General features: G+C 46.4%; 3 protein-coding genes across 10 annotated transcripts; all 3 read right to left on the reverse strand.

Moving 5' to 3' along the window:
* Window positions 1–4,059: 4,059 nt before the first annotated feature.
* Window positions 4,060–6,926, reverse strand: LOC105191240 (uncharacterized). 5 transcript variants are annotated; one of them, XM_011154501.3, is made up of 4 exons: window positions 6,746–6,926; window positions 5,199–5,325; window positions 4,745–4,973; window positions 4,060–4,277 (listed from the first exon to the last, which is right to left on the reverse strand). In XM_011154501.3, exons 2-4 carry the CDS (start codon window positions 5,278–5,280, stop codon window positions 4,268–4,270), a joined length of 321 nt encoding a protein of 106 aa, XP_011152803.1. In that variant the 5' UTR covers window positions 5,281–5,325; window positions 6,746–6,926; the 3' UTR covers window positions 4,060–4,267. The 5 variants fall into 5 exon arrangements, with proteins under 5 accessions (XP_011152803.1, XP_025154497.1, XP_011152799.1 ...); XM_025298712.1 differs by having other exon boundaries at window positions 4,060–4,240; window positions 5,205–5,325; window positions 6,746–6,925; XM_011154497.3 differs by having other exon boundaries at window positions 4,060–4,240; window positions 6,746–6,925.
* Window positions 6,927–7,611: 685 nt separating this feature from the next.
* LOC105191242 (ATP-dependent RNA helicase A) lies at window positions 7,612–12,450 on the reverse strand. Its single transcript, XM_011154502.2, has 4 exons — window positions 12,248–12,450; window positions 11,744–11,921; window positions 11,229–11,433; window positions 7,612–9,065 (listed from the first exon to the last, which is right to left on the reverse strand). The coding sequence occupies exons 1-3, from the start codon at window positions 12,384–12,386 to the stop codon at window positions 11,241–11,243; spliced, it is 510 nt and encodes a 169-aa protein (XP_011152804.1). The 5' UTR covers window positions 12,387–12,450; the 3' UTR covers window positions 7,612–9,065; window positions 11,229–11,240.
* Window positions 12,451–13,051: 601 nt separating this feature from the next.
* On the reverse strand, window positions 13,052–21,796 carry LOC105191243 (uncharacterized PE-PGRS family protein PE_PGRS54). 4 transcript variants are annotated; one of them, XM_011154504.3, is made up of 5 exons: window positions 21,566–21,779; window positions 20,642–20,815; window positions 19,584–20,144; window positions 16,980–18,551; window positions 13,052–16,205 (listed from the first exon to the last, which is right to left on the reverse strand). In XM_011154504.3, the coding sequence occupies exons 1-5, from the start codon at window positions 21,633–21,635 to the stop codon at window positions 15,916–15,918; spliced, it is 2,667 nt and encodes an 888-aa protein (XP_011152806.2). In that variant the 5' UTR covers window positions 21,636–21,779; the 3' UTR covers window positions 13,052–15,915. The 4 variants fall into 4 exon arrangements, with proteins under 4 accessions (XP_011152806.2, XP_011152805.2, XP_011152809.2 ...); XM_011154503.3 differs by having other exon boundaries at window positions 20,642–20,950; XM_011154505.3 differs by having other exon boundaries at window positions 16,013–16,302; window positions 20,642–20,950; window positions 21,566–21,796.
* Between the last annotated feature and the right edge of the window lie 4,826 nt (window positions 21,797–26,622).

Here is a 26,622-nt window from a genome sequence, read left to right on the forward strand (position 1 = left end):
TTCGGAAGCGATACCGATTAATTCGTGAAGCATTTCACATCGATGAGCGAGACGCACGAGCGAGTCCGTCGAGTGAATTCTTACGAGGCTTCGCGGAGTGTCATCATTGCCTTGAGATCACCTTGAAGCTTTTGCTCGCTTTTTCACTCCGTGAAAACTAACGCGCGAATCCCGAAGAGATTGATCGTCGAGTATCTCCGGAAAGATCGAGAAAAGGAAAACCAGCCACGGATATCATCAGGACGTCACGTTGATCTCTCTCTCTCTCTCTCGACGCGCATCTGTGAGGTCTCTCCACGTCTTTTATTATCTCTTATTATAGAGAGTTAAGCAAGCTTCAGGATTTACAGGATTTTCAGGATTTACAAGATTGTACGCTGAATCAAATAATGATCTCAATAAATACAAGGAAAATGGATACTATTAAAGCTGCGACTAAAGGGGATTTTCGGTGTTGGCAGCGCGAATGAGACTAGCTCTTGCTCGTTTGTTTGTCACACACGGTGCAGAAATAAAGGATTACCTTACCGTATTTTCGCGGACTTCGACTGAATCCGCGAGAGATTCTTCTCCAGCGAGCAGGTGAACATCCACATGATCGATTCCCAGCTGAGTTTCCACAAAGCATCGACTCCGCGCGCATCCCGCACATATACGGGTAGGCAGGCAGGCAGGCAAGCAGACAGGCAGCGATATCCTATTTGGAAACGAATCACGAATAGCAATCCGGTAAGTCCGGTAAGCACGGCGGGTTGAAAGACCGCGTAACATCTCGCCTGCGGATTGCGCTCATTTTGCAAATTTTCAGAAGAGAACAGAGGAAATTTGTGCTTGTATCGGACCGACGGTATGGCACGTATTATCTTAGACGCGTATCCTGTTCAGTGGCGTAGCCAGGACGAAAGGATAGGATCTTATCGCGGATATTCCTCGAGAAACCCGAGAAACTGCTGGCAGCGGCAGAATTACCAACGAATGACCGCGCGTCTTCGATCGAATTGAAAAAAGTATCGAAAATACGGTAAAAGAAACCGAAAAGTTTGGATCCCCGCGTCCGATCTCTTTCGCGTAACATTATTTCGCTGATCGTCTGAGAAAAGGATCGAGGATAAAACTGAGATAAAAATATAAAAGTAGTTAGCGCGTTCGAGCTACTCATTTGATCGATTGTAAATTTTCGTCTATTTTCGTAATGTCGCTCGACACTGGCTCTCGGATCTCCGTTTCGAGATTCGTTAACGCGAGCTGCGCCATTGATGCCGCGGGCTCTGATCAGCAGTCAGCGGATCGACGACGGATACCCGTTTGGGATTTAGTGTCCAGCTTTTCCAGGGAAGACATAAAATAGTCGCAGGTGCACCGTCGACCGACATAAACGCCCGCGCGTCGCACGGGCCGTGATGTACGTACACCAAGACGAACACTACGGATTCTGCATCGCGATAAGAGGTTCGACGCGAATCCGAGATCGAGCCGAAGAGGACGAGAAACCTGTGCGTCGGGCTTCGTTCTTCATCGACCGCTGAGGAACAATTGATCGGCCGGATTTGTATTCGGCTTCCAGCCTGGATCAGCCGACAATAAAAGCTCCGAAAAAGCTGCGAACCCTTCGCCGTCAAAATGAAAATTCTTCGTTGTCTCTCGCGAAATATTTTTGTCTTCATTCGTCCATTTCTCGGTAGAGAAAAATTTTTAATATCAGAGTTCTCTTGGACACATAGTTAATATTAAATAATGTCTTAAGTTAATGTTGAATAACGCCTTAGGAAGTTTTTCTAACATTCTTTCTGTGAAGATTAGAGCGACACGCTTTCGTCTTCATCGAACCCAACAGTTTTGCGAAAGGACATCGTATGAAAGGAGGAAACGAAGTATGCGCGTTAGATCTAAAGTCAACGTCGGATTATCACCATCGCTCGGCCAATTATAGATATTTTTGCTTGCGTGTCGCAACACCGAAGAAGTATGACAGACGTACGAATACTTCAGCACCTGCGAGAGTCTGGCCACGAAATCGCCATAAAATATATGATGCTGGTCGGACTTAATGTTCGGAATGCGAGATTTCCCTGCTTTCCACGCGCGAAACGAACAATCCGCCGTTCGCGACATAACACCTCGATCGTAAGTCAAAATTCAAGAGTCTTCCGGCACGCGATCGTTTTCGAGAAAAGTCGCGAGATTCTTCTTCCCTTCGCACGCATCGCGCACGCAGAGGAACAATCAGTTAGGGATGTAAAATACTGTTCCATTTGGCAGAGACGATTACTTATACGACTACTTTCGCGTACATTATCGCGTTATCGCTCACGAACGCATCACGATAACGCAAGTATCAGCTATTCGTGAACGAAAATAACAAGAATACATAAATATATACTCTCACCTCTTTTCCGGGAATTCGACGACCGTTGCCACGTAAACCATCGTTTATTTTTCACTACCGAAAACTGTGAGGGAAGTTATGCATGTGTCACGTTCTGAAAGCCGCGAGAAACTACACGTCATATTTATAACATCGATATTCTAACAGATCGACGCGATGTTTGTCATATGTGCGACGTAAGGCGATATATATCGACATAGAGATATAGATCGATTCTTACAAAAGAAAGAGCAATGATGGACGGTAAGGGGAGGATATACAAACTTCGATCAACTTCGCGACGATTCGAGAATCGGTTCGGTTATGATATACGTATGAAGTTAAGAATAAACGACAGTTCCGCGAATCGCTGATCGCGAGGACGTAACTCCTCGTGATAATGAATTACGCGATTAAAAGCTTGGATGGTTCGACGTGTTTTGGACGTGCGTGTCACGTGCTGTGGTTGAATCGGCCGGTACGGTACGGTACGGTACGGTATGCTGCGGCGCGACGCATCGCGATGTCGGCTGCCTTTTGAGCGCCTCTTGCGATATTTCAGCCAACCGATTTTTTTTCGACTCGCATACGCACGCGGAATGCCTGACAATCGGCCATTGCGGCGGTCGCATTGTGCGACCGTGATGTATTGTCTATAAGAACACATTTGCAAGAAGTGCCGCGTATTCAAATCGCATTTATCTGCATTTATCGCAAAAATTTATCCCGTGTCATTCTGCTTGAGTCTCCATTTGTATTCTGCTAATGATTATGACATGATTGTGCTTAAAGTTAGCACTATTTGCTCTTAAAAATATACAATTTACAATCGCTAATCTCGTGTCACGAGAACATTGATCGCGAACGATACGTCGTGATGACTTCTTGTAGTGTAACATAGTGCATGTAGTATGATTGGAAAAATTATTTGAATATTTATGCACTTACAAAGACAAGTACATAGCATCAGATGCGTGCAAAATTAAATATTAAATATTAAATATTGTAAATTAAGCGAATTACCGATATCTTGTTGCTCACAAGATATAGATTTAAAGAAAGACCAGGTTTCAAGTAGCTGATTTCGCGGCGGGATGGAACTAATGGGAGTCAAGAGTATTCTGGCGCAGAAAAATGAACGGATATTACTATTTACAGTCTGTAAAGTAAGAGCGTGCACGGGTTAATGTGTAGAGAAATTTATTTTTAATGATTTTTAAGTACATGGATTTGCTGTAGTCCATGAGAAGAAAAACGCTATACCATTAATAACGAGTCCAGCGACCACCACCGGCATTGATAATTGCCTGGCATCTATCGAGGCATACTTTCCACTAAGTTGACTGCGTATTCGTTCGGTAAAGACCTCCAAATGAGACGAATTTGTCGTGTCAGCTGCTTCAAAGTGCACACTCTTTTTCGTCGAAGCTTGTGCTTGAGATATGCCTCACAAAATACGGCTCACAAAAAAAACTAGGACGCTATTTGAAGCCAATGCTATTTATGCCGTATACACGCTCTTACTTTACAGACTGTATATGTAGCATCGAACGTACGTGCGAAATTAAACGCCGCGTGCACAAGTTCGACAATTACATGTCTCTCGTTCCGCGCGAAGCATGGATTTGAGAAAAGTCGAGAATTAAAAGAGTACGATCCTGTGACCGTGACCGAAATGATAAGAAACTGGGGGGTGTTATGACACAGAAGAATTTTATTGTTCCTTTTTTGTTACATGAGCCGTGGTCCAAAAGTTCGTCGAAAGAGGTGTGATCACAGATGAGGGTGTGAGGGTCGTGCGGTTGTCCTCGGGGTCGAATTTTTCACCGTTTCCGAGATTTCAGCAGGTATCCCGCGACGCCCAAATCCAGATACCTGATTGAGATTACGTATAAATCAAATTCATACGCAACTTCGCAAACAGATTAACGTTTAATTAAAATACACCAACAATTCAAACGCGTTTTAATTAATCTCGCCCCTCGATTAATAGCTTTTTCATCGGTAAACCACTCAGGATACACGTGTTTTTATTATCAAATGCAAATCTGCACTTTGAAAATTTTACACTACTCGCAGTTATGCATACATAATTGACGATAATTTAGTCAGCAGCAAGCAGCAATATCGAGTAAACACGTTCAGGATTTAGTACAATTTATTTTTGCGGGATGATTTTGCGGCGAAATATTATCAGTCAGTTGATACCTGATGAAATTCTTTCTCGCTCGCCGTTCGAAGATAACTACGAATCTAGGCGATTTAAATGGTAATCTGATCTCTATCGCGATCTCGGTATCACTGAGTCGGGTTTTGATCGATTCAGGCTTCACTCCGCCGGCAAATCGGTTTCGGAACTTGTACTTTTCGTCGATTTACCTCCTTCGCGCTGTAAGAATGTCCCGCTTCTCCCTTTTGTCTGGCGTTATACGGCTTCCATCGGCGGAAACGAGCCTGGATGCGATTGCAGTCGGCTTTTCCGGCGGACCGGTGGTCCCTGACGGCACGTTCGACAGTAATCTTTTGCCCTGACGGTTCTCTTTTGATTTCCTTCTGACGTTTAAGTCCGACGACACGATGATCTCATCGAACGTTTGGCCGAAATGCCCTACGTGATTAAACAGAAAATTAGACACGTTTTTCAGTGCCCTGTAGCATTTTTCTTAACTTTTAGTTTTTTAGTTTATACTAAAAGCTTTTGCGTGCGAGTTTACCTTTCGTGCGTGTGTAAGATACACTGAAACTCAATAAATGATTGCGTAATTTTTCAAACGTGAAACGTTTTCATAAGCGTGAAAATTCCATGATTAGTATTCTTTTGCCGTTCACTTACGCTTACCATCAGATGTCTCCTCTTGAGAGTTGATTATGACGCAGACCGAACTGAGTACCAGAAGGACTAATACTTTTATCATCTTGCAACGGGAATTTTTATGTCCAGAGGTCGAAATGTTTGTACCCTGCAAAATGAACGAACAGAAGTGAGAGGCAAAAATCGAAATATCGTTCTGATAGCAATTTGCATCATCAAATTGCACTTTTTCGACGGACGGCTGATAATTGAAAATAATGTAACGGATTCTATAATTATTTAAAGAACGCAATATTTTCACGGCCGCTCTCTATTGTCGGTAAAAATTGAACGAGGATTCAATTATAATTATTAAGTTATAATTAAAGTGAAGAGATCAGTCCTGGGAAAATCGCAAACGAAGAAGCAGATTTTTAACATATAATTGCAGAAATTACACTCTATATATGGCGAGAAATTACACTCGTTCTCGGTTCCGTAGAAAGTCGCGTTGTTACAATCGTGTTTCGTATCTCGGAAACTCTCGGTATTTATGGATCTCGAGAAGAAAGTCGTTCGGATATTCCTCGACGACGATTCCGCAATCGGCATTTGCAGGAACGCAAGTTCCAGGCGTTACTGATTGAGCTACTTTCTAGAGCAATCAGCGTTGGCGTAATCTTACGTAAAAGCGTCGTCGACAGTGACTGCGCAACTCGGCGGAGATATCGTGACTGATCGCGCTGACATTGATGTTGCGAAATATAAATTATACGCATGTACACACTACAATTAAATATCTCGGAAGATGTTATTCATCGAAGACTGTTCGCTGATGATTTTACATGAAAGCCGCAAATTAAGAAATTATTCTGATGCAACTTTCAATTACATCTTTTTACCTCTTTCCCTTTTTTTCGTTCTTCTTCGTGGAAGAAGCGCTGTAAAAGATTATTTTATCTAACGAAACGTGCCTCAAAAGACAAGATATCAGCGATTTTAAAGAAGAGGCCAACATTTCAATATTTTCACCACGTTCGCGTGGATTTCTAGACGGTCGGTCGGTCAATTTTCTCGAACGCTTGATCATTCGTGTACAAAATCTCAATGGTGCACTCTCTTTTACACAAAAAGCAAGCTCTCCTCTTACGCGCGTACATCCTAGAAAGTTAAAAAAGATCTACAATCGAACAATCGAGACAACTCCGAAATCCGAGATTCTAACCCGTTCGAAGCTTTTTAAACGTTTGAAAAATCGGAATATCTCGCGGCAAACGTGTCTCATCTACAACCAGCGCGCAAACCGCGAAGAAAATGCACCGACATTAGGTACATCAGAATAATTACATTCGCTCGTTGTCGAGTCGGTTCTCAGTTTCCGAGCAGGACAAGTCATGGCAGGGTTCAACATCGCGATCGCTTTCTATCACTCCTATCACGCGCGACGACACCCGCGACACCCTTCGCGACCTCGCAAGCGCGGCAAGACAGGGACGATACGTCCTCCTTACGATTCGATACCTCCTTACGGAACTTCACTTCTGTACCGAAGGGCCGTCGAACTTAGAGCAATACGTGTCTCGACTTACCGGCGTTAAGTTGAAGGATACTTTCCGAGTCGACAACCGCACGAGAAATGCGAGCGCATTGGCGCGGGAGCCTTCAAGAGAGCGTCGTGGCTTTGCTATAGTGCATGAAGAACAGGAACAGGCCCCGGCTGTTCCACCGCAGGAGGAGGCGCTTTAAAGGCGTCATAGACTGTAGTCTGTTGCACCGGCCGGACCACTTTCTATTTCATTTTTTTCCTCACGGATCTCTCCCTCTCCTTATCCCCTTTTCCTCTCTCGTACTCTTCTCTATCTCTTTCTTTCTTTTCCTCTCTCTCTCTCTGTGTGTGTGTGTGTGTGTGTGTCCCTCCATCTCTCTCGCTCTCTCCATTCAAACGATTCTTTCTCTTTCTTTCTCTTTCTTTCTCTCTCTCTCTCTCTCTCTCTCTCTCTCTCGCTCTCTTTATCGCTCTTTTTGCTCAGACAGAGGGACTGGTTTACCGGCTGGCAGGGCCGTAGGTGCCCAGGAGCGGCTAAACAATGGTTAACGACAGGACGGACCTTTAACGAGCCTCTTTGACGCGTTTCGAGTGTCGCATCCTCGGGATGGATGTCGCCGTGTGATTCGGGATTGTCGGGGGGGATCTTATCCGAGAGAAGAGCTCGACCGCGACGATACCCCAGGCTTGTCTTTCTTTCATAAATCGGCAAGACGAATTGTACGATCGGCTCGTTAGCTCGGGGGATGGGGACGTGACGTTAACGACGACGAGTCGAATGGAGTTAACGAATAGTTTTCGCTAGCTTCACTTTCGTCGTACAATACTCTCCTGGCGAAAAGAGAATTGGACTCCTTCTCTCTCTCTCTCTCTCTCTCTCTCTCTCTTTCTTTCCCTTTCTCTCTCTTTCTCCCTCCCCCTTCCTTTCTCCACCCCCCTCCTTCTCTCACGGACTCTTTGCCACGGTCTTTGTGCATCTCCGGACGATCTCGCGGCGCGAAGGATAACACGCGTCGAACGGTGCTTCGTGCTTTGCAAAATAACAGGGTAGCTCGTCTGGTAAGCAGCAGTTAACATCAAAGCAGAAACTTAACGAGCGAGCGTAATTTCTCAGAATTAAAGTAATTCCTCGAGCGTCTCCTCGAGCTTCTGGCCGCCGCTATGGCTGAGCGTTCCCATCGCGATTGTTTCGTCACGAAGAAATGCAACGGATAATGAGAATACGGCGGATGTGCAAACTCGCGAGAACGCACATGAGAAGCGCAATCGCGGTGATTTATTATTGGCATTACATGTAATTAAACAAAGACTCGAATCGTGCGAACTCCGTTCGGCGGGACACTTACTTGCCCTTTTACAAGCGTTTTATGCAAATGGCACGGGCAAAAGAATTCGCTTTCTCAGCGAACACGTCGGCTACACGAGTAACTCTGATCCATCGGCTTACATAAGCAAATTTACATAAACTCCCGTTCCGTTTGTTCTCCTCGGGAATCATTCTTTCCTCTTACAAATCACTCCGCGATACATCTAAATAATTAACTAAATTATAAGATTAGAATGAGAAAGTCTCTCTTTCGCTATAAATAGGCCGGCGACGCTCATCGACGAGCACATCCTATGCGTTCGTCCTCGACAGGGCACCGCTCCTTCTGGAGGTGCGTCCTCTTCGAAAGAAAGAGAGCAAGGGGAAGGGAGAGAGAAAGAGAGGAGGAACGAGCAGAGTATCGTGAATCGAAGGATCCAGCGAGGATCGCGTGTGCGAAGGATCGGCCGGTCATTGCACGGGGCTTTTCGAATCTCGATTTCAGGCCCTTCGCTCTTTACAGGGCCCTCCTCCTTTTGGCTTCCTATCCCTTTATGACGTTTATCCAGCTTTACCCTCCGTCTCGCGGCCTCATCTCTTCTTCTTCTTTTCCTCCTCCTCCTCCTCTCCTCTTCATCGTGGTCGTCGTCATCATCGTCGTCGTCGTCGACCTCCTCCTCCTCCTCCTCCTCCTCCTCGTCGTTCCTCGATCCCTCTCTTCATCCTTGTCGCTCTCTTGTCGGGTTTGTCCTCGGTCCTTGTCGCTCGCACGCGAATCGCACGGCGCTACCTCGCGATATTTTGTCGGTTTTATTTTCAGGAACATCTGGTGGCTGGCATGCGGACAAAGGAAACTTGCTCTCTCAGGAAATCTCTCAGGAGGCAAGGGGGTGGCGGCTCGTCCTGCTTTGACGCGCACGCGGTTAGGCTTATTTGCTTGCGTCTAGTGACGTAGAATGTTTGTAAACAATGGGCCCACGTTGATGGCGCGGGGCCCGATGACGATGAAATAAATTAGGGACGTTTTTCGGGGTGAATCCGCGTAGCTTGCTGGGACCTGCGGGAGAAACAGACAGAGTTGCTCGTTATCGCGTCGTTCGCTTCCACTGGCGTGATCGTGTCAAACCGATTAATGCAAATATAATGCAAATATAATGTAAATGTAATAAAGGAACGATAACAATGTTAAATGAGTAGATAATAGTAGATGCGCCGTAGAGAATGAGGAATCTCGTTCGCCGACGTTGATCTCTCTCTCTCTCTCTCTCTCTCTCTCTCTCTCTCTCTCTCTCTCTCTCTCTCTTGCGGTGGCAAAACAGTCGCACGAATTTACCCGTAATTCAAGTCGCAACGGTAGTTGCATCCTGCGGCGCGCCTGCTCCTTCATTCCCTACTTCGAGCCCGGATGAGTCATGTTTTAATGAAAAGAAATAATCCCGCGGCAATCCCGCAGCCATTGCTTAACGATTGCGTGGCGCGTGGCGAGAATCTGCGTGGATCGCCGCGCAAATTGCATACGTCTACTCGAATTACGAGCGAGACGGGCGTATCATTGTCTACTGATAATAGCGTAAGGCTAATGAAAACGCAGTTACGCAAAGGACGAATGAAAAATACAAATGGTCGACGACGGTCGGAATCGAGCGGCTTCCGGCGCTTACTTTACGATGTAACTCGCGAAACACTTATCGTTACTTACGGTTACTTACGGTAGCGTCAAGTGATCCGCGATGCGCGGGATGGCGGATCACTTGACGCTAATTCCAGAGACGCGATTTCGTCGGACGGTCACCGTAAGAAGATTTAAAAGTCGCAGCGAAGTAACCCCGATGTGCAAACACACAGCGACCCGAGGGCTGGTGAGGGTCCGCCACCACGGTGGAGGGGGGAGGAGACACAAGGGACTAAAAAATTGTAATCGATTTCGCCATGCGCATTTTCTACGTCGGCAATCTGGAACGACCTGATTTAAAACTCGCTCGCCGGAGCCTCGCGAGACGGCACCCCTCTGACTGCCTCCGGACGAACAATGGCCATTTACTGCATGTCCAAGCGTCGCAAGTGTGTGCATAATCGACACTCCGATTCGCGTGTAGGTGCATCTCTCGAGATGAAAACAGACCGGTTCGACGCTTGCCGCGCGCGCGCGCGCGAAAGAGAGTAGACCGGCAGAGATGGAGAGAAGAGAACGTCGTCGTCCTCGTCGCCGTCGCGTCGTCGTACCTACGGGGCCCAAAACAACAATATGGCGTCTGGCGTCCCTTTAAAACGAGTTAATCCGTCTGTCTGGCCGTCTGCCGATCGCCTGAGAACCAAGAAGATTCATTTCCCCTTTGTTCATTCTTTTTCACACGTAGCCCGAAAGGGCCGCGCCTCGCCTTCAATGGCACAATGCCGCGAATGCATGGTCCTCTCTCTCTCTCTCTCTCTCTCTCTCTCTCTCTCTCTATCCATCTCCCTCCCTCTCCCTCTCGCTCGCTCGCTCGCTCGCCGATTCGCGCGCGGGGCTTCTTTCCGGGCAGGTCCCACACACACGACGCGCGCGCCTGTAATCGCCGCTCACGCTCGCGCTCGCGTATGTACACCCGAGCGAAAGTGAAATACGCCCGTGTACCCGGTGCTGCGGCAGGAGATTGTTGCGTCTTCAAGCAGCGCGCGTTCGGTCCCGCCGTCGGTCCGCTCCGCTCCGCTCTGCGCCGCTCTGCGCCGGACAGATGTTTCGGGCCCGTTTCCTCCGCGATCGGTCAGCGCGCGGACAACGGAGGAGTCAGAGGGAGGAGAGAAAGAGAGAGAGAGAGAGAGAGAGAGGGAGAGAGAGGGAGAGAGAGAGAGAGAGAGAGAGAGAGAGGGTATCCGGCGAGATCTCGCGGCAATATAATGCGAATCGCGGATTCCCGGAGCCGACCCGCCCGGGCCCGGGTTCGATGACCTTTCGCCTCGAGCGAGCCCGGCCGCGATTTCGTGGGCGGCTGTGTTAGCCTCGCGTCGCGGACGTTACGGACAGCATCCTTGAATTTTGATCTCCTTTAAAAGGAAGCGCGGCCGTAAAATAGCGCGCCGGTGAATATTTTGCCTGTCGATGGGTCGTTAAGTAGGCTCCTCTGGCTCGTAAACGGTGATAAATCACCGTTGTTCTTGGCGGAACGCGTTCTTGCGCGAATATTTTTCGCGTATTGACTTAAATGCGAAGGAAACGAAAGTCTAAGTGGAGGATGCTCACTTCTGCGGAAGTTTAGTATCTTCCGCGTCCTGACGAGGACTGAGCGACGCTGAACGTGGCCGAGTACGGGCCGAAGTTGAAGCTCGCGCTCTGCGCGTTCGCTTGGCTGTGTCCTCCGTAAGGACCTCCGCCTCCGCCTACTGATCCCGCCGATGCTGTTGCGAAGGAACCTCCTTGCCCGCCGTGGTAGTGGCCGCCGCCGTACCTGCGTGATTTGGGGAGGAAGCGAAATGCGAACAGTTATATTTCTCTCGCGTGCTTCTCTCTCACCGGGAAAGAATTCCCAAAAAGTTCCGCAAAATGTTAGCGTTGAATTATCGTTCTTAAAAAATTTTTCACTTGTCAAATGAAGAAATCGATTGTTCATTTTCTTCAACAGGTGTCTTCAACGAGGTAGATCGAACATCTAAGAGTGCCAATCTTGTCAAGAAAGATGCAATGATAATACCGTGATCGCATGTAAGAATTTTTCGTGGTCGTTTTATTTGTTGAAACAAGCGATATCTTATACGTACCCTCCGCAGCCGTAACCGCGACATCCGTATCCTCCGATAAGACCGAAAGGCTTGTGCGGTTTATGAAGTTTTCTTTTGTGTCCGAAATGATAATGACGCAAACCATCGTCGTAATCGGAATAGTCGTCATAATCGCCTGATAAACCGAACAGTGGCGACCTTTGCTCCCGCGTGGTGTCTAGAAAAGAAGTAAGTTTATTTTCTGGGAGGATCGTGCACTAATATCGGAATAATAACGAAACTGAATTATCAATTATCAACGCTGTGATCCTCTCACGGATTAAAAATCCACACTTAATTCTAGCTAATTGCAATTAACAGTAAGTCGTAATTCGATGGTTCGTTATTTAAAATTAGTCAGTGAATCAATTAATCATTGACTTTGCTTAAGGTAAATAAAACACTTTCTTCTAGCGATACAACTAATCTTTCGGACATTCGTGAGGAGTTTCGGATAATGTCTTGATAATATCGATGAAATTGTTATTATTCACGGGTACCGACCTGTTTCCGACGAGTCTTTCGCAGCCACAGCAGCGGGATCCAACGTATCTGGACTTGTTGCGAGTTCCGTCGGTTTCCCGAAAATTTCTCTCAGAGAGATTACGCTCAGCAATGTAATTAAAAGTAGATCTTTCCTCATCGTGGAACGGTGACGTGTCGCTGTTACTTGTCGAACGTCTGAAAAACGATTCGGAGCTGATCTTACGTTTCGTGCGCTTTTATAGGAAATCCCTTCACTATCGAAATTCAAGGAAGGCACCGTAATGCCGTAACGTCGGTAACTAAGAATGTTAGGATGGTCCTCAGAGAGTGGACGACCTTCCGTTTCAGGGACGACCGGAAGTAGACCGGAGATAAACATACGTGTGCACACTGGCGAGATTCCGATGTGAATAGACCTCAATGTGATTTCGAACGTTCGTTCTAAAGTAACGCGTGACTGCTTGCAAGGCTGCTCTTCCGCCGAATATTCACACAGGTTTCTCAGTCTTTTAGGAGAAATAATCTCAAAATTGAAAACCATTCTTTCCTCTATATTATACTATATTAATATTATCCTATATTAATATTGTACCATATTAATATTGAGTTATGTCATATGTACTTTCGGATTTTGCAGATATAATAAAACGTTTATATTTTTATGTCGTTATAATTTTATGAAACAATATACGCGATAAATTGCACAAGATCGGAATAGCGCACGCGTTGTCTCATAAAATTTCATTGCAACATAAAATACAATCGTCTCATTTTTCGTGAGAAATCCGAAATTAATTATTACACAACTCAATAACAACGATATCTTGTATCACGAAGTCTTTATTTTTAGCCTGAAGAAAATATACATTCCTACAATGCCGTACAATTTGTTATTAACGCCAAGAAAATTCTACGTGTTGAAGGGAAAGGATAGGTTCTTTTTACAATTACGTTTAATAATACTCGCGAGCTAAGTAAGGTATACGAAATCGCTGAAGGAAATTTATTCGACGGTAATCGGGAAAGATGATAATAATAGTTATTATTATTTGTTTCCACGCTGATTCAAGGTGCGCAAGTAGTATTTAAAAATCGCTTAAGAATGATAATATCTCTAAACGTCCGTTGCAGGAAACTGTGCGGCGAGATTATACTTTTATATAATTTTTATCATCTCCAAAGGTGAGCAGCATACTCTCGCAATTTTAATTATTCATCAGTACTAGCGAAAGATACGTAAGAAAAATGTTACGAGGTACCTTGGTTTATTTATACGCGAGATTATCAATGCGAATGCTCGACGTGTAATTTTTACGATAAAAAGAAAGCGGAAGGGCTCTCGTCTTTTGTCGAATTGCACAATAGGCGCTTTGGCCCCGAGGTCGTTTACCTTTCCATTCATTCGCTAGGGGCAGCATGCTCATCGTACACGTGTCTAAAAATCATGAGCTCTAAAGTTAGCATATAAATATTTATAAAACTCTTTAAGAATGGAATTATTTCCCTTATCTCTGTTTTAATTAAATGATTGAGCAAAATCGAACGTCTCTAAACCGTGTAAAACACTGTTAGACGCGTATGGAAAAACCAAGCCGATGAGCTCAAAACAAGCTCAAAATTTATTATGCACAGCGCATAATAAATTAAACATGGTAAACGTGATCAGCGTTGCACGCACGACTGATTACGTCTTCGCGCTTACTTTTTTTATCATTTCTCTTTTATCACGTTCCAATGAAAATTGTGTCTTCATGTTTCACGGACATTATATATTATCATAAATCATTAATTACATCAAGTTACTTAAGATTCATAATGTCAATCGCCCTCTGTAAGAATAAGGCACGAAGACCAGGCAGCTTGTTAAAACGCAGACGCGGTTCTATCGAAAAAAAAAATCACAAACTTTATTGAACTCTTACATATGCGTGTTCACACACGTCGCGCAATAATATATTACATAAGAATGGATGAGGAAAAGACAGAGACGAGAAAAAAAAAAAACATACGGGAAATACATGTATATTTTCATGCGTATTTTCGCGCGATAACGCGTGACAATCAACGATAATTCCGCAAATACCGCTGAATAAATGACTTAGGTGCGATGTAAAAGAGAAAAAAAAAAACGATTATCAGTAATCACGCATTAATCGCGAGATTCGCGTGAGGAGTCGCGGGATCGCACGGACGTCGCGAACGAGTGGATCGATCGATGATCCTCCTACAGCAGCGTCGGCGTATCTCACTTCTTCATTTCTCTCTCCGCGTCTCTTCGCGATTCTCTCTTCCGTTCTTCTTGTTCGCGCTCTCGCGGAACAAGTCCGACGAGTTTTTATCCCTGTTGTTTTCGATACACGAGAGACGTCTGACGTCGTGAGAATAGAGACAAAGAGAGCTTGAGGTAGAGAGACAGAAAGAGAGACAGAGAGTGGGAGAAAAAATACCACCGACACTAATCGTCGCGACTCTCTTCTCTTTCGCAAGGTGGTAAATATGAAGAACACTCTCCCGGTTCTCAGCAATTATTCTTACGAGTGGCACAACAGAGATCGCACTTATCCCTCGAGATCTGAAGCAATGATCGAAGCGACATTCTTTCTTTTTTTATCTTAATGCATCGCACGAGGCAAAGCCGCAAATTAGCAAAAGCGAATAGACGATAGTCGTCTGGGTCGGGTTTCAAGTTTGATCGATCAGATCTGCACGTGTCGTACAATTTGTATTACTTTTATTATCGCTATATTATTGTATATATATATATATATATATATATATATATATATATATATATATATACGTTAAAACATTGTGACGCGTCTCGTGCGAATCACAGATTCAGAGTTCAAGAGAGGCGATCTGCACAGCTTCGACGTCGCATCGAAATCACACGGTAGTATATAATCTAAAAATACGCTTATAAATATATCATACATAGGTATATATAGAGAGAGAGACACAGAGTATTAAATTAAGGCGTCTTAAAAGCGTTCCTCTAAATACTGCACTATGTTACCCGCTTAGAGGAAAAATGTACAAATCGGCGTATATTATAAAAATCACACCGATCATCGTAGAACGCATGAGTATAAGAGTGATATAGTCAGAGGCGGATGCGAGGTCATCGGCGACCGGCCTATTGAACTGTTCAATCGAAAAGATTTCGTCTGTGTGTGTGTATGTGTGTGTGTGTATGCATTATATTTTCCACTTACATCCAATGAAAAGCGTTCGTCTTAAGTACTTTAATCTTAGTCGAGCACGAAAAGTCGTGAAATACCAGCCAAGATTCGATCTGCCTCCGACTTGATTCGCGGTACGAATACGAGCGAGAGCTTGTTCTCCTGGTCTGACAATCATTTCCGCTTCGAGTCAATCCGTTAAAAAAGAGTCCCAGTTGTTCGCAAATTATTCGGATTCTCGTGAGCGCACGTTCGCGTCTATAACTCGCGATTATAAATTCGAACGTTCCACGAACGCGACGCACTGCGCGACACGCTTCCCGCTGACTCTCGTCGAGGATGGTTCAAGTCACAAGAACAGAACACCCGCGTCGTGCTCGTACCGACGACCGTGCTCGCGGAACAGCGAAAGACGCAAAACGGAGTATTAAGTCGCTATTGAGCGCGCGAGGGCATTCCCTTGGAGAAGCTCGCCGGTCCGCTACGGTATCACAAGATTATCGATTAGCTGAAGATCAACATGTCCCTGGTGTCGACGCTGGCCGACGCTTGGCTCGACGCCGAGCTCTTCGAGCCCAGTCCAACTGCTGACGCGTTCGCGTTCGCGTTTGCGCTCGCCGATCCTGATCCCCCGTGGTTCTGTGCGGACGCCTTGCTGGAGCTGTTCGCCGATGCCGATCCGCCGTTGGAAGACGCGCTAGACGAGGCGTCGGAGATGACTTTGGACAAGCCACCGCCACCTCCGGACGCGATCGCGTTCGACGACGAGGACGCTTGAGCGTTGGCGTTTGAGCCTGCGGCAGGGAATAGGCAATCATTTAATTACGATCAGTCCGGACGCGAGGGCCTCCGCCATGGACGTCGCTGTCGTCTTGTCCTCGGCGTTCAGGCCTGCGAAATGGAACACGAATAGCTCGATTACGATGAAGGTCGGGACAAAGACGCAGGAGAGTGTATCTCGCTTATGAAATGAACGTGCCGCCCATCGGATCCTCCAAGTGGCGGTGAATAGTCCTTCGGCCCCTTCGACGTTCGACGGTGCCGAGTCCGGTCATCCGGCGGCGCATGCAACTTGGGTGCGAGTGGAGGGAGATGGACACGTTTCACGGTGGTGTTGAATCGTCGAGCCTGGTGAACTCGGTGTTAATCGACGATGATGTTTACGGTTTAGAATGACACCCACCTCTGGTGCGGTGTGCGGGATTAATGATGCGTCGGGGGATTACGAGGAAAAGCGCGTTCCGACGATCGATCGGCACGCGGATATTTACATGTAATTGGACGTTACGTGTACGATGAAGACGAACGTCGACGTGGGTGGGTGGGTTACGTAAGAATGGCGATAACGCGAGCGATTGATCGATCGCGGAGATGATTCGTGCTGGTTGGGACCAGTTTGCGAGCGGGATGACGATGATGCGGGCTTGTGTCAGGTTCCAACACCTTGTGATCGGGCTCCTGATTGTCGGGCTGTTAATTCGAAGTTAATTTGAGTGGGTTCTTGCGGATGAATCCAATGAGCACACAACGCAAGTGCGGTCAGGTTTACGTGTAGAACACGTATATACCTCCGAATGATCCGCCGTGTCCTAATCCTGCGCCCGATCCTTTCACGCCACCTCCGTATCCCCCGTATCCTCCGGCTCCGCCGGAGCCGCCAGCGTTGGCGTTGGCGTTAGCGCTTGCGTCAGCGTTGGCACTCGCGCCTCCGTTCCCGCCGTGAATAATACCGGGCGAACCTCCTTGTCCGAATCCGCTGTTTCCTTGACCGAAGGAACCGCCACCGCCGCCGCCGCCGCCGAATCCTCCGTGACCACCGTCGGATCCTCCACTTCCGCCAGTGGCTCCAGCATTAGCGTTAGCGTTCGCGTTAGCGTTCGCGCCAGCGTTCGCACCGGCCGACCCGCCGCCGAAACCTCCACCGTTGTTGCCGTAACCTCCGGTGCCTAACTCGCCAGTACCCTGACCGCCGAACGAGCCTCCGTCGTAGCCGCCTTGACCTCCGTGACCCCCGGAGCCTCCGATAATATGGCCACTTCCGCCAGTTGCACCAGCGTTAGCGTTAGCGTTCGCGCCAGCGTTCGCACCGGCCGAACCGCCGCCGAAACCTCCACCGTTGTTGCCGTAGCCTCCGGTGCCTGACCCGCCAGTACCCTGACCGCCGAACGAGCCTCCGTCGTAGCCGCCTTGACCTCCGTGACCTCCGGAGCCTCCGATAACATGGCCACTTCCGCCAGTGGCTCCAGCATTAGCGTTAGCGTTCGCGCCAGCGTTCGCACCGGCCGAACCGCCGCCGAAACCTCCACCGTTGTTGCCGTAGCCTCCGGTACCTGACCCGCCAGTACCCTGACCGCCGAACGAGCCTCCGTCGTAGCCGCCTTGACCTCCGTGACCTCCGGAGCCCCCGATTACATGGCCACTTCCGCCAGTGGCTCCAGCGTTAGCGTTAGCGTTCGCGCCCGCGTTGGCACCCGCCGAACCACTTCCGAGTCCACCTCCGTAGTTCGGACCGGACCCGCCGCCTGTTCCGGAAGAGCCTCCATAACCGCCGAGAGCCCCGTCGCCATATCCTCCGGGTGCCGGGGCTTCCTTAATCGGTCCGCCGTATCCTCCGGCACCGGCACCGGCGTTGGCGTTCGCGCCGGCGTTAGATCCCGTCGAGCCTCCGAAAGAATCCGGATATTGTCCCGGATAGGTGGTGGGAATTCCCTTGGGTTTGTCGTTGAGAACGTGGACGTTAACTCCCGGTGTCCCCGTATGACCTTGGAACATGCCGCCCTGGAGGAACGGATTGTGCGCGCCTATCGGTCCTTGTCCGCCGGCTCCGGCGTTAGCGTTAGCGTTAGCATTAGCGTTGGCAGAGGCTCCAGCGTTAGCGTTGCCACCCGAGTGTCCGCCGCCATTTAGAAAAAGGTTGTGATCGCCGATCGGGGTGATGCCTGATGAGTCCACCGGGTAACCACCGCTGTGCGGATATCTTCCTCTGCCTCCTTGAGCGTTAGCGTTGGCGTCAGCGTTGGCGTTAGCGTTGGCGTTCGCATTCGAGCCTGCTCCGCCCGATAAGAAGGGGTTGCCGTGGCCGCCTCCGTGAGGTCGTTGGGGGTAGTTTCCGTGAGTGATGCCGTTTCCGTAGCTGCCGGCTGTGAAAAATATCGGTCGTTAGTTCTCTCTTAGTTGTTACGTCCATTGGCTCTGAAAACTGTTCGAACACTTTGTTGGGTGTAATTCGGAAGGTAGCGTATGTCCAGTGAGACAGTCCCTTTCTGGGGCTTTTCTACGGCAAAGACTCTCATCGGACAATCGGCTGTGTTGCGAACTTTATCGCAAAATGCTTGTTTGAACCGTTTCGAGAGCCGGTGTTGGTGCGATTGATAATACATTGACAACGTTATGAATGAGACGACACAGAAACATGCCGAGATGCTGTACATGAAAGGCTGTGTGAATTAGCACGTATGGTGGGTGTGTACGAAAATCACAGGGCTCACGCTCTCAGTCTCAGCTGAAACGTTTAGCGTCCGATTCTTCGTTTTCGTGTTTCTTCAATTCGATTAAGATGAGGAAAGCGGGAAAGACAGGTGCATTATCCGTTGTGTTCGTTCCTCGCTTGCCGTTTGGCGACGGGGACGACGTGCTATGAAGGAGTGCTGGTTACGAAACACACACAGTGCAATTCGCCTCACCCGAGTCTCGGGTCGATCGAGATGCAACACACACATACGGGATACCTTTCCCCATATCTTTCACGTATCTTCGATCGCGGTCGGACGGGTCGCGGTTTGACGCGATGAAAAAGTGCGTGCGAAGTGCCATGATCAAGACGAGTGCATAGGTGAAATTCGTGCGTTACACGCATTGCTTGCACGAAAGGGAGTACAACGAAGCCATACGAATTTCCAAGTTCCAAAAGCGATTATCACTTCAGTTGTCACGCTTCAGTAATCGCCGCGTGCGCGCGCACGCTAAGACACGTGGCGAGACGTGTACGAGAAGCGTCGAACAATCAATTAAACACGATTATGCCAGCCAAGAGATATTTCGCGTTCGCCCGAACACGAAAACCACATAGCCGTGGAGTTCTCTCGGTGAGAATGCAATGGGATTAGAATCCGATCCACTCGTGACACATGACGATGACAATCGGGGGCTGACAATCGATCGTGAAGCATCACCTTGACCAGACGCCGGCTCCTCGATGACGATGACTTCGATCGGTTCTTGCTTCGATTTATGGTGATGGTAATGCGGCCGGCGGCGGTGATGTGGACGATATTTAGGTGTCGCGGGTACTTCTTCGACTACGATTATCGGTATCACGTCGTCCTGAGGAGGTGAGGAAGGACGGCCATGGGGGATCGGATAGGTGTGAGGTCTATTATACATCGGCGGCATTGGTCGAGGTTGTTGGACCGTGATGGGAATGACCTCTATTTGACCTGCCCCGGGATAAGTGGCACCCGGGTAACGAACGGGGATCGTGTTCGCACCGCCGTTCGCGGCCGCGGCCGCGTTCGCGGCCGCTTGAGCGTTGGCGTTGGCGTTGGCGTCGCCGACGGCCTTGGGTCGAGAGGGTATCGAATGAGGATAGTAAGAGGGACCAGTAAGAGCGCCTCCGATGTTGCCTGCGGCGTTAGCGTTCGCATCGGCGTTCGCGTTTGCGTTGGACTGAGAACCATAACTTCCGTAACCTGGCTGATAACCGTCATAGCCGCCGGGATAAGCACCTGAGGAACCTATGTTGAAAGTGTGTAGCTCGTTAACATTCCAATGGTGATCACTTGGGAGAGGGTGAATTTCATGTACGTGCGGGTGTAATACGAGAACGTTGTTGAGAATAAATTAATATGGTGTGCGAGAAATTATCGATAACGAGTTCGATGATGCTTAAATTATCAACGATCAGGGTAGGTTACAGGGTACAGGGTAGGGGGGAGAAAAGATAGGAGAATGAGATTAAACTGAAGAGGAAATTAAAATTTCGTCTAATAAAGATCGCGTATAATCGAATCCTTATGGAATACAGGAAATGATTGGTCACGAGATCAACGGGACCGTATAGGTGCTTAAAATGAATGCTGAGGAAATTAATTCAAGATATTAAAATGCTTGTGGAGGAGGAATAATGGGAAAATCGAAGGACGCTCGAGAAGAGATGAAAATGAAGATCACGATGAAGATCACGTATGATCGAATTCTCATTTCTGTGAATCAGACACGAATGTATATATACCTTGCGCGTTAGCGTTCGCGGAGGCTTGTGCGTTCGCGTTGGAGCCGCCGTATCCGTCATATCCGTAGGCTTGAGCATCCGCCTTCGCCAAGGCCGAGGCTGAACCGCCGCCGGCGGCGTTCGCCGACGATGAGGCCGACGCCGAGGACAAGCCGCCGCCGAAAGCGATCGGTCCTAGATGCAAACCGGCTGCTAGAGATTGAGCGTTGCTACTAGCATAGCTATCCGAGTTCTCGTATCCCTTAGGCTTGAAGAGTCCCAAAGGATTCAATATACCAACGCCGGTTGCAGCTAAATCGCCTAGTATACCTTCGTACGAATATACAAAATATACCGATCAAATCTTCAGATATTTGCCAATTATATCGTTTAAGCCATGTCCTGCGTTAATTTGCGACTTAGTTAGTTAGTTAGTTAGTTTTCCATCTATATCGCTGTTAATACTGTATTAAGATTCTCGTGTTGCGGCTTTGCGCTCAAAATCAAACGTCGGAGACAAGTTTGTCCATTTTTTATTTTTGATGACGAGCGTCTGGTTCGTAAAAATTTTAGTATCTCCGATTACGTTGGCACTTTTAAAGATACCACCAGAAGAATAACGCTTGAAGAGAGTTGTTAATTGTATTAGGGAGCCATGCACATTCTTTTTCGAGCTTGCAGCACAGATAATCGTTCGCGATCAAGATCGTTAGAAAATTTTATTTTTTTCTTTCCTAAATCATAAGCGGTTAAATAAACGTTTAAATTACGACGGTTGCCGGGTCTCAAAAGCTCCAACATATGCAAAAACTGCGTCAATTCTGCGCGTGTTCAATTCAAACCTGTCAGACTGTCGTGTACACAAATATCGAGAAAGCTCTACTAGGCGTTAGAGACACTCGAATTGCTGCGAGACAAAGAGGAACGGGATTTCTGGAAACTCACCAGGTCTTGCGCTGGAGTCCCTAATTAACAGCAGCACCACCACCGGCACCAAACACTCCAACAACTTCATGGTGTGGCCTTTCACACTTGTTACGATAAACTGATTCCTCTGTCACACACAAGGTGTCCTTTTATTTTCCTTGTCTCACCGATGTTTCGATGGTCGGAGAGTCAAGAGCGACTGAAGCTCTTCGACGAGACAACATCTTATATACGACACACGCGTGGATTTTACGTCGGCTAATAATTGACCGTCTCTCTCTCTCTCTCCCTCTCTCTCGCTCGCTCGCTCTTTCTCGCTCTCCGTCTCTCGTCGCGCTCGTCGGCATCGCGATTCCTCTGCGTTTCCGTTCAGGATACCTCGTTCTCCTCCGCGAGATCGACGTCGACGAGCCCGTGAAACATTGTATTTTGGAAGCCGGACATTTTCGCGTTAATTGCATTAATGTGTTTTCAACGTCGGCCTTTCAGAATCCGTAAGAATGAGATTCCGAGCGAACGACAATAGTTCTGCCGCCGCACGAGCGGACTCGGTCATCAAGGTTCTCTCATTTCGACGAAGCGTTTTACGCTTCTTCCATCCTGGGGTATCCCTCTTCGCCGATTCGATTAGTGGTTTAAACGCGATCTGCGTATTCACCAGGAATTTCTGCTTAATCTCGCGATGGGGGATTTCATATACCTGCGATCTGTCATAAACGAGGCTCTTTTCGCGAATTGTTTGGAACAGAACATACGTTGTGTGTGAGTTGGGACTTTAATTGAGAGAGAAAAGATATTCCGATGTAAGTCGTGTGACTCACAAAGCTACCTTTCTCACAAATCCTTCATTAATTCTTTCGCATGCATATGGATTCGATTTTTACGATTTCGACTTTGTCCAAAGAGGAGTTTTTACTTAAAGAAATATCTCACTATGAATAATGTCTCGTGCCGCACATATACTGTTAACTATTATTCCGCCGTTGCATCGTTATCGCTCTTGGCATTATCATGTACGTATTTTTACGCGCGTACGTTTATAATATATAATACCGCCAAGTCGCGTAAATAATAAATTAACAGCAAAATAAAAATCAACGGAAACATACAAACGCGTTCGGGTTTATCTGTATTTTATGCAAAACAAGGTAACATTCTCCCAGCGATGGAGTCTGCGGCATTAAGCGGTATTTCTGGTAAATTAAAGACTCACCGGCACATTATTCCCAGCTCTTACATAAGCTATAATAAATTCAATAGAAGAAAAATATTGATTCCCAAACAGTCGCGACGATATAGCGGCGTCATTTGCACTTTAAGCAGTTGACGATGCGTTCGCGTACACGTGGATTTCATTGAATAGCTGTACCTTTTTATATCGATGACTGTGACAATTTGTAATCGTGAGCGGATGATCTTATTAGAGGAAGATCTTATTGGAAATTCGAAGGGTGTTTGAAACCGCGCGGAAAATACGAAGCTTGAATTTTTCGCAGACTGCATTTTTCGCAAATACCGCGACTATGATCTCGTGAAACGCGTGTGGGCGAAATTAACGAAAGCAATATTGCATCGCGAGGAGCGTGCGTTTATTTATAATTCTTGTGGCCATTTCCATGAAAATTTGCAACTCAAAGAGTATCATGAATTTATGAGAATTATAACGGAGTAAATTTATGGCTTAATAAGTGTGGTTAGGAAAAAGTTGCGGTCATATAAATGATTAATTTATATTTAACGCGATATTGCATAGTCACTACTCAATTGAAATGAGAAAAAAATTCAATTAGAAGTAGACACAGGATAGAAGAGAAGTGCAATAGAAATTAAAAAGAAATACGGACGTAATTGATACATCTTGATGCATTAATCACAGAATTTCACATTGATCGAAGAATATGTATGCGCTAATCTCATAAGATTATCTCATAAGATTCGGTCCGGTTTTGTGTGGGAAGTATTTCGAGAGCGCGCGAGACGCGCAAAATCGTGCAAAAATTCGCTTTGTGACGCTTACGTACACGAGTCAACGCTGAACGAAAGAAGAACCATCATGCGTCTCTCGTCTCTCTCGCTTCTCCGTTTCCTCGCAAACAAATTAACATAAGTGACCGCAAGCAACGTACGTAAATACACACGTCCGTACAAGCGCCGTCTTTGCATTTTTAACGTTTCACCTACGTTTCACACATGCACACGTATACACACACACACACACACACACACACACGTATACCTACACCTACACACACATCTGCATCTATCTTAAAAGAAAGAAATCGCAATGGCACACACTCAGAGCAGAGCGATTAGCATGTAATTGAGACGTAGTTCTCCCGTGTGCTTCCCTTTTTATTCATTCTATGTTATTCTATGATCTCCGTGAGAAAACCGCGTTTAATAATCCCTATCAAAGCACCTGTGCGAGACGCGACGAGAAAAAATCTATCGGTATGCAGGGGAAAACCAATGAACGCATGGCGGTAACGACATGGCTGATGACTCGAACGAGCGAGAAGAGAAACGAAAACCGCACCTCATGGTCCTCGAGGTACTCTCTCGTTCTGGCGCGCGAATCTGGTAATTCCTGTTGGCGAGAACCTATATCAGGTCAAGGAAAGTAACGCGAAGTGTGCGTAAGGTTAAACTGCAAAAGAACACAACACATGAAAGGTGAAAGGAAGAAGATAAAACAAGTCGGGCTTTTCCCAGAAATATATTACAATTAGCTACATAAAATTATAGAATTAATTATAAATAATTAAGGTCACGTTTGTTTTGTTGAATAAAGAACTTCGGGGCATGAAGCGAATCTGCTTTGCCATGAACATCAGTAAAAGTACTTACTTAAAAAACAAGGAAAAATAAAGAGAAAAGCATTGATTGTGTACGAAAGGCGGAACTGCGGCTTTGGCCACTTTGCTCTTTTTCCGGATAAAAACTCGACGCTTGAAGATACACGTCAAAGAAAAGAGAACGGTTTTCCTGCACGCTCGATTCAGCTTAGCACCAAGGCCAAATGTCGAAGATGTCGTTGTTGCCTAACGGCATAAGTTATAGATCCTCGTTACAGTCGATGCCACACGAAAGAACGATTTTGTAAGTGTTTCGCGGAAGCGCATTTCGTAAATAACGCAAGTCGAAAGTTACCTTGATGATCACGGCGAGGTCTTCTTCTATAACAAGCCGACGCTGAGTCCATTGCGGTGAGCGATAACGATGTTAAGCGGTCAGTCAATCGATCGTTCAGTTGATCCATCGCAATCGGCGACAACCGATAATTAATTTAACCGAGCACCGAGACTGCTTCCCATAGACTCTATTTTTGAGCGAAGCCTCTTGCGAAACCAGTATCGTTCCGGTTCTTCAAGGTCAGGTTCAACGACTGGCCTCTAACCATCGTTCGGACTAACGGGCTAGCCGTGAAGCCCAGATAACGCCCAGAAATCGCGAAGCTCTCTCTCGTCGAAATCTCGCGGCTTTGCGAAACATCGGCGCATCCGTTACATCCGGTTGAGCTCGAGCCGCACTTTTGTATTCTCTCCGGCGGTGCTTTAACTGCGGACTTCTCGGTACGTGTCAAATCCCACACGTCATGTCGCCGCGGCTCTTATTTACACATTCGGGATTGTCGCGCGTCAGTAAGAAGAAATTCATCGGGAATTATTACGTAGAATCAGCTGGAATAATACCGATCGAAATAATGCCGGAAGAAGAATTATCTGCGAGGATAGCCGGCAGGCGGCCTTGTGTGCGTTACCAATCAAGAAGACGCACTGATGTTCGCGTACGTAATGCGCGCGCGTCTGATTTCCACTCGGCGATAATAGTTTGTTATGTCCGTCTCCATCATCGTAATTACCAGACCGACGCTAACGAACTACTTAATATCATCGTCAATCCAAACACGCGGCTCTCTTCCTAATCGTATTTTATTCGAATTGTAATATATCCGCGAGAGAGATTTCCATCGCATTCTAGCCAACCGGGGAATCCCCGTGACGTGGCCGAGGTTGTTGCAAAGTAAACGACATTTTTATTTTAAACTCACCTGTTGACGTCATTAGCCCTCGGTGTACTATGCGGTAATAGTGAGAGATTAAAAGATTGATTTCTTTCATTAAAACAGAAAGTAAATTTTTGCTTCGTTCTTTGGAAAAGATTTCTAAGAGAGAATGAAATATCAATTCTTACAAGCGTGTAGAACTGCTCACGAGAAAGAAAACTCAAAAATTGAGCCCGGTGGATCTTGGTGGTATGTGAAAAATTAAGGGGATTGGAGGGTCAGATTGCTGAAAAATCGTGTTTGTTTTTGATAATATTTTGTGACGAACTGAATAAATGTGCAAGAATGAAAATTTTAGGTATAGTTATACAAAATATGAAGAGTAGAAAAATTTTATTTATTAACAAATATTCGTATAAATGTACGATATATATAGCTGAAATATACTCTCCTTTTTTTTTCAAGTTATCGTTTTTGCAGTAATATCTCGGCTCTCGGTGGTCCGATCAGAGCGAATTTTAGCTAGAAATCTTGAGGAGGCTTATCATTATCCGATGAGCCACAGAAAAAAAATCGAACGAAATTAACAAAACGGTAAGCTATTATTAGGAAAAAATTCAAATTTTTCAGTTCTTTTACAATAAAAGAAATTAATATCTCGAAATGAAATATTTTGACGGAGTTGTCCATGGCTCATCTGACAGCCACATGAACAAATATTATCGCTTTAAAATTTCAAATCGATACGAAGCTCAGTTTCGAAGAAATCACTGCAAAAAGTTGAACAGTTGAAAATTTCGAGAAAAGCACGTTTAAAATTTAAGTGGACGTATATTTATATGAATATTTGTTTAAAAACACAACTTTTCTACTCTTCATGTGTTATAACATATGAACAAATATATGTAAAATCTGCATTCTTCCACATGTATTCAGTTCATCACAAAATTATTATCAAAAACAACCACGATTTTTCAGTTTCATCTGACCCTCCAGTCCCCTTAAAGCGTGAATTCCCTTCTACCTGTCGTCGAGAATTTATCTATTGAAAATGAATCACGCCGCAAAA

The sequence above is a fragment of the Harpegnathos saltator genome, unplaced genomic scaffold (assembly GCF_003227715.2).
Source record: "Harpegnathos saltator strain DR-91 unplaced genomic scaffold, Hsal_v8.6 scaffold235, whole genome shotgun sequence".
Classification (NCBI taxonomy): domain Eukaryota; kingdom Metazoa; phylum Arthropoda; class Insecta; order Hymenoptera; family Formicidae; genus Harpegnathos; species Harpegnathos saltator.

Bases quoted from the DNA above. Each gene is read 5' to 3' on its own strand.
- LOC105191240 (XM_011154497.3), bottom strand. From the start codon at position 5,280: ATGATAAAAGTATTAGTCCTTCTGGTACTCAGTTCGGTCTGCGTCATA. The intron at 4,974-5,198 runs GTAAGTGAACGG...TTAATCACGTAG, and splicing joins GGAGACATCTGATGGTAAGC to GGCATTTCGGCCAAACGTTC. The intron at 4,241-4,744 runs GTAAATCGACGA...AATCTCAATCAG, and splicing joins ATTCTTACAGCGCGAAGGAG to GTATCTGGATTTGGGCGTCG.
- LOC105191243 (XM_011154503.3), bottom strand. From the start codon at position 21,635: ATGAAGTTGTTGGAGTGTTTGGTGCCGGTGGTGGTGCTGCTGTTAATT. The intron at 20,145-20,641 runs GTATATATACAT...CTTTCAACATAG, and splicing joins CGCGAACGCTAACGCGCAAG to GTTCCTCAGGTGCTTATCCC. The intron at 18,552-19,583 runs GTGATGCTTCAC...TATTTTTCACAG, and splicing joins GGAGCCGGCGTCTGGTCAAG to CCGGCAGCTACGGAAACGGC.
- LOC105191242 (XM_011154502.2), bottom strand. From the start codon at position 12,386: ATGAGGAAAGATCTACTTTTAATTACATTGCTGAGCGTAATCTCTCTG. The intron at 11,922-12,247 runs GTCGGTACCCGT...CTTCTTTTCTAG, and splicing joins GAAAGACTCGTCGGAAACAG to ACACCACGCGGGAGCAAAGG. The intron at 11,434-11,743 runs GTACGTATAAGA...CAAATCACGCAG, and splicing joins CGCGGTTACGGCTGCGGAGG to GTACGGCGGCGGCCACTACC.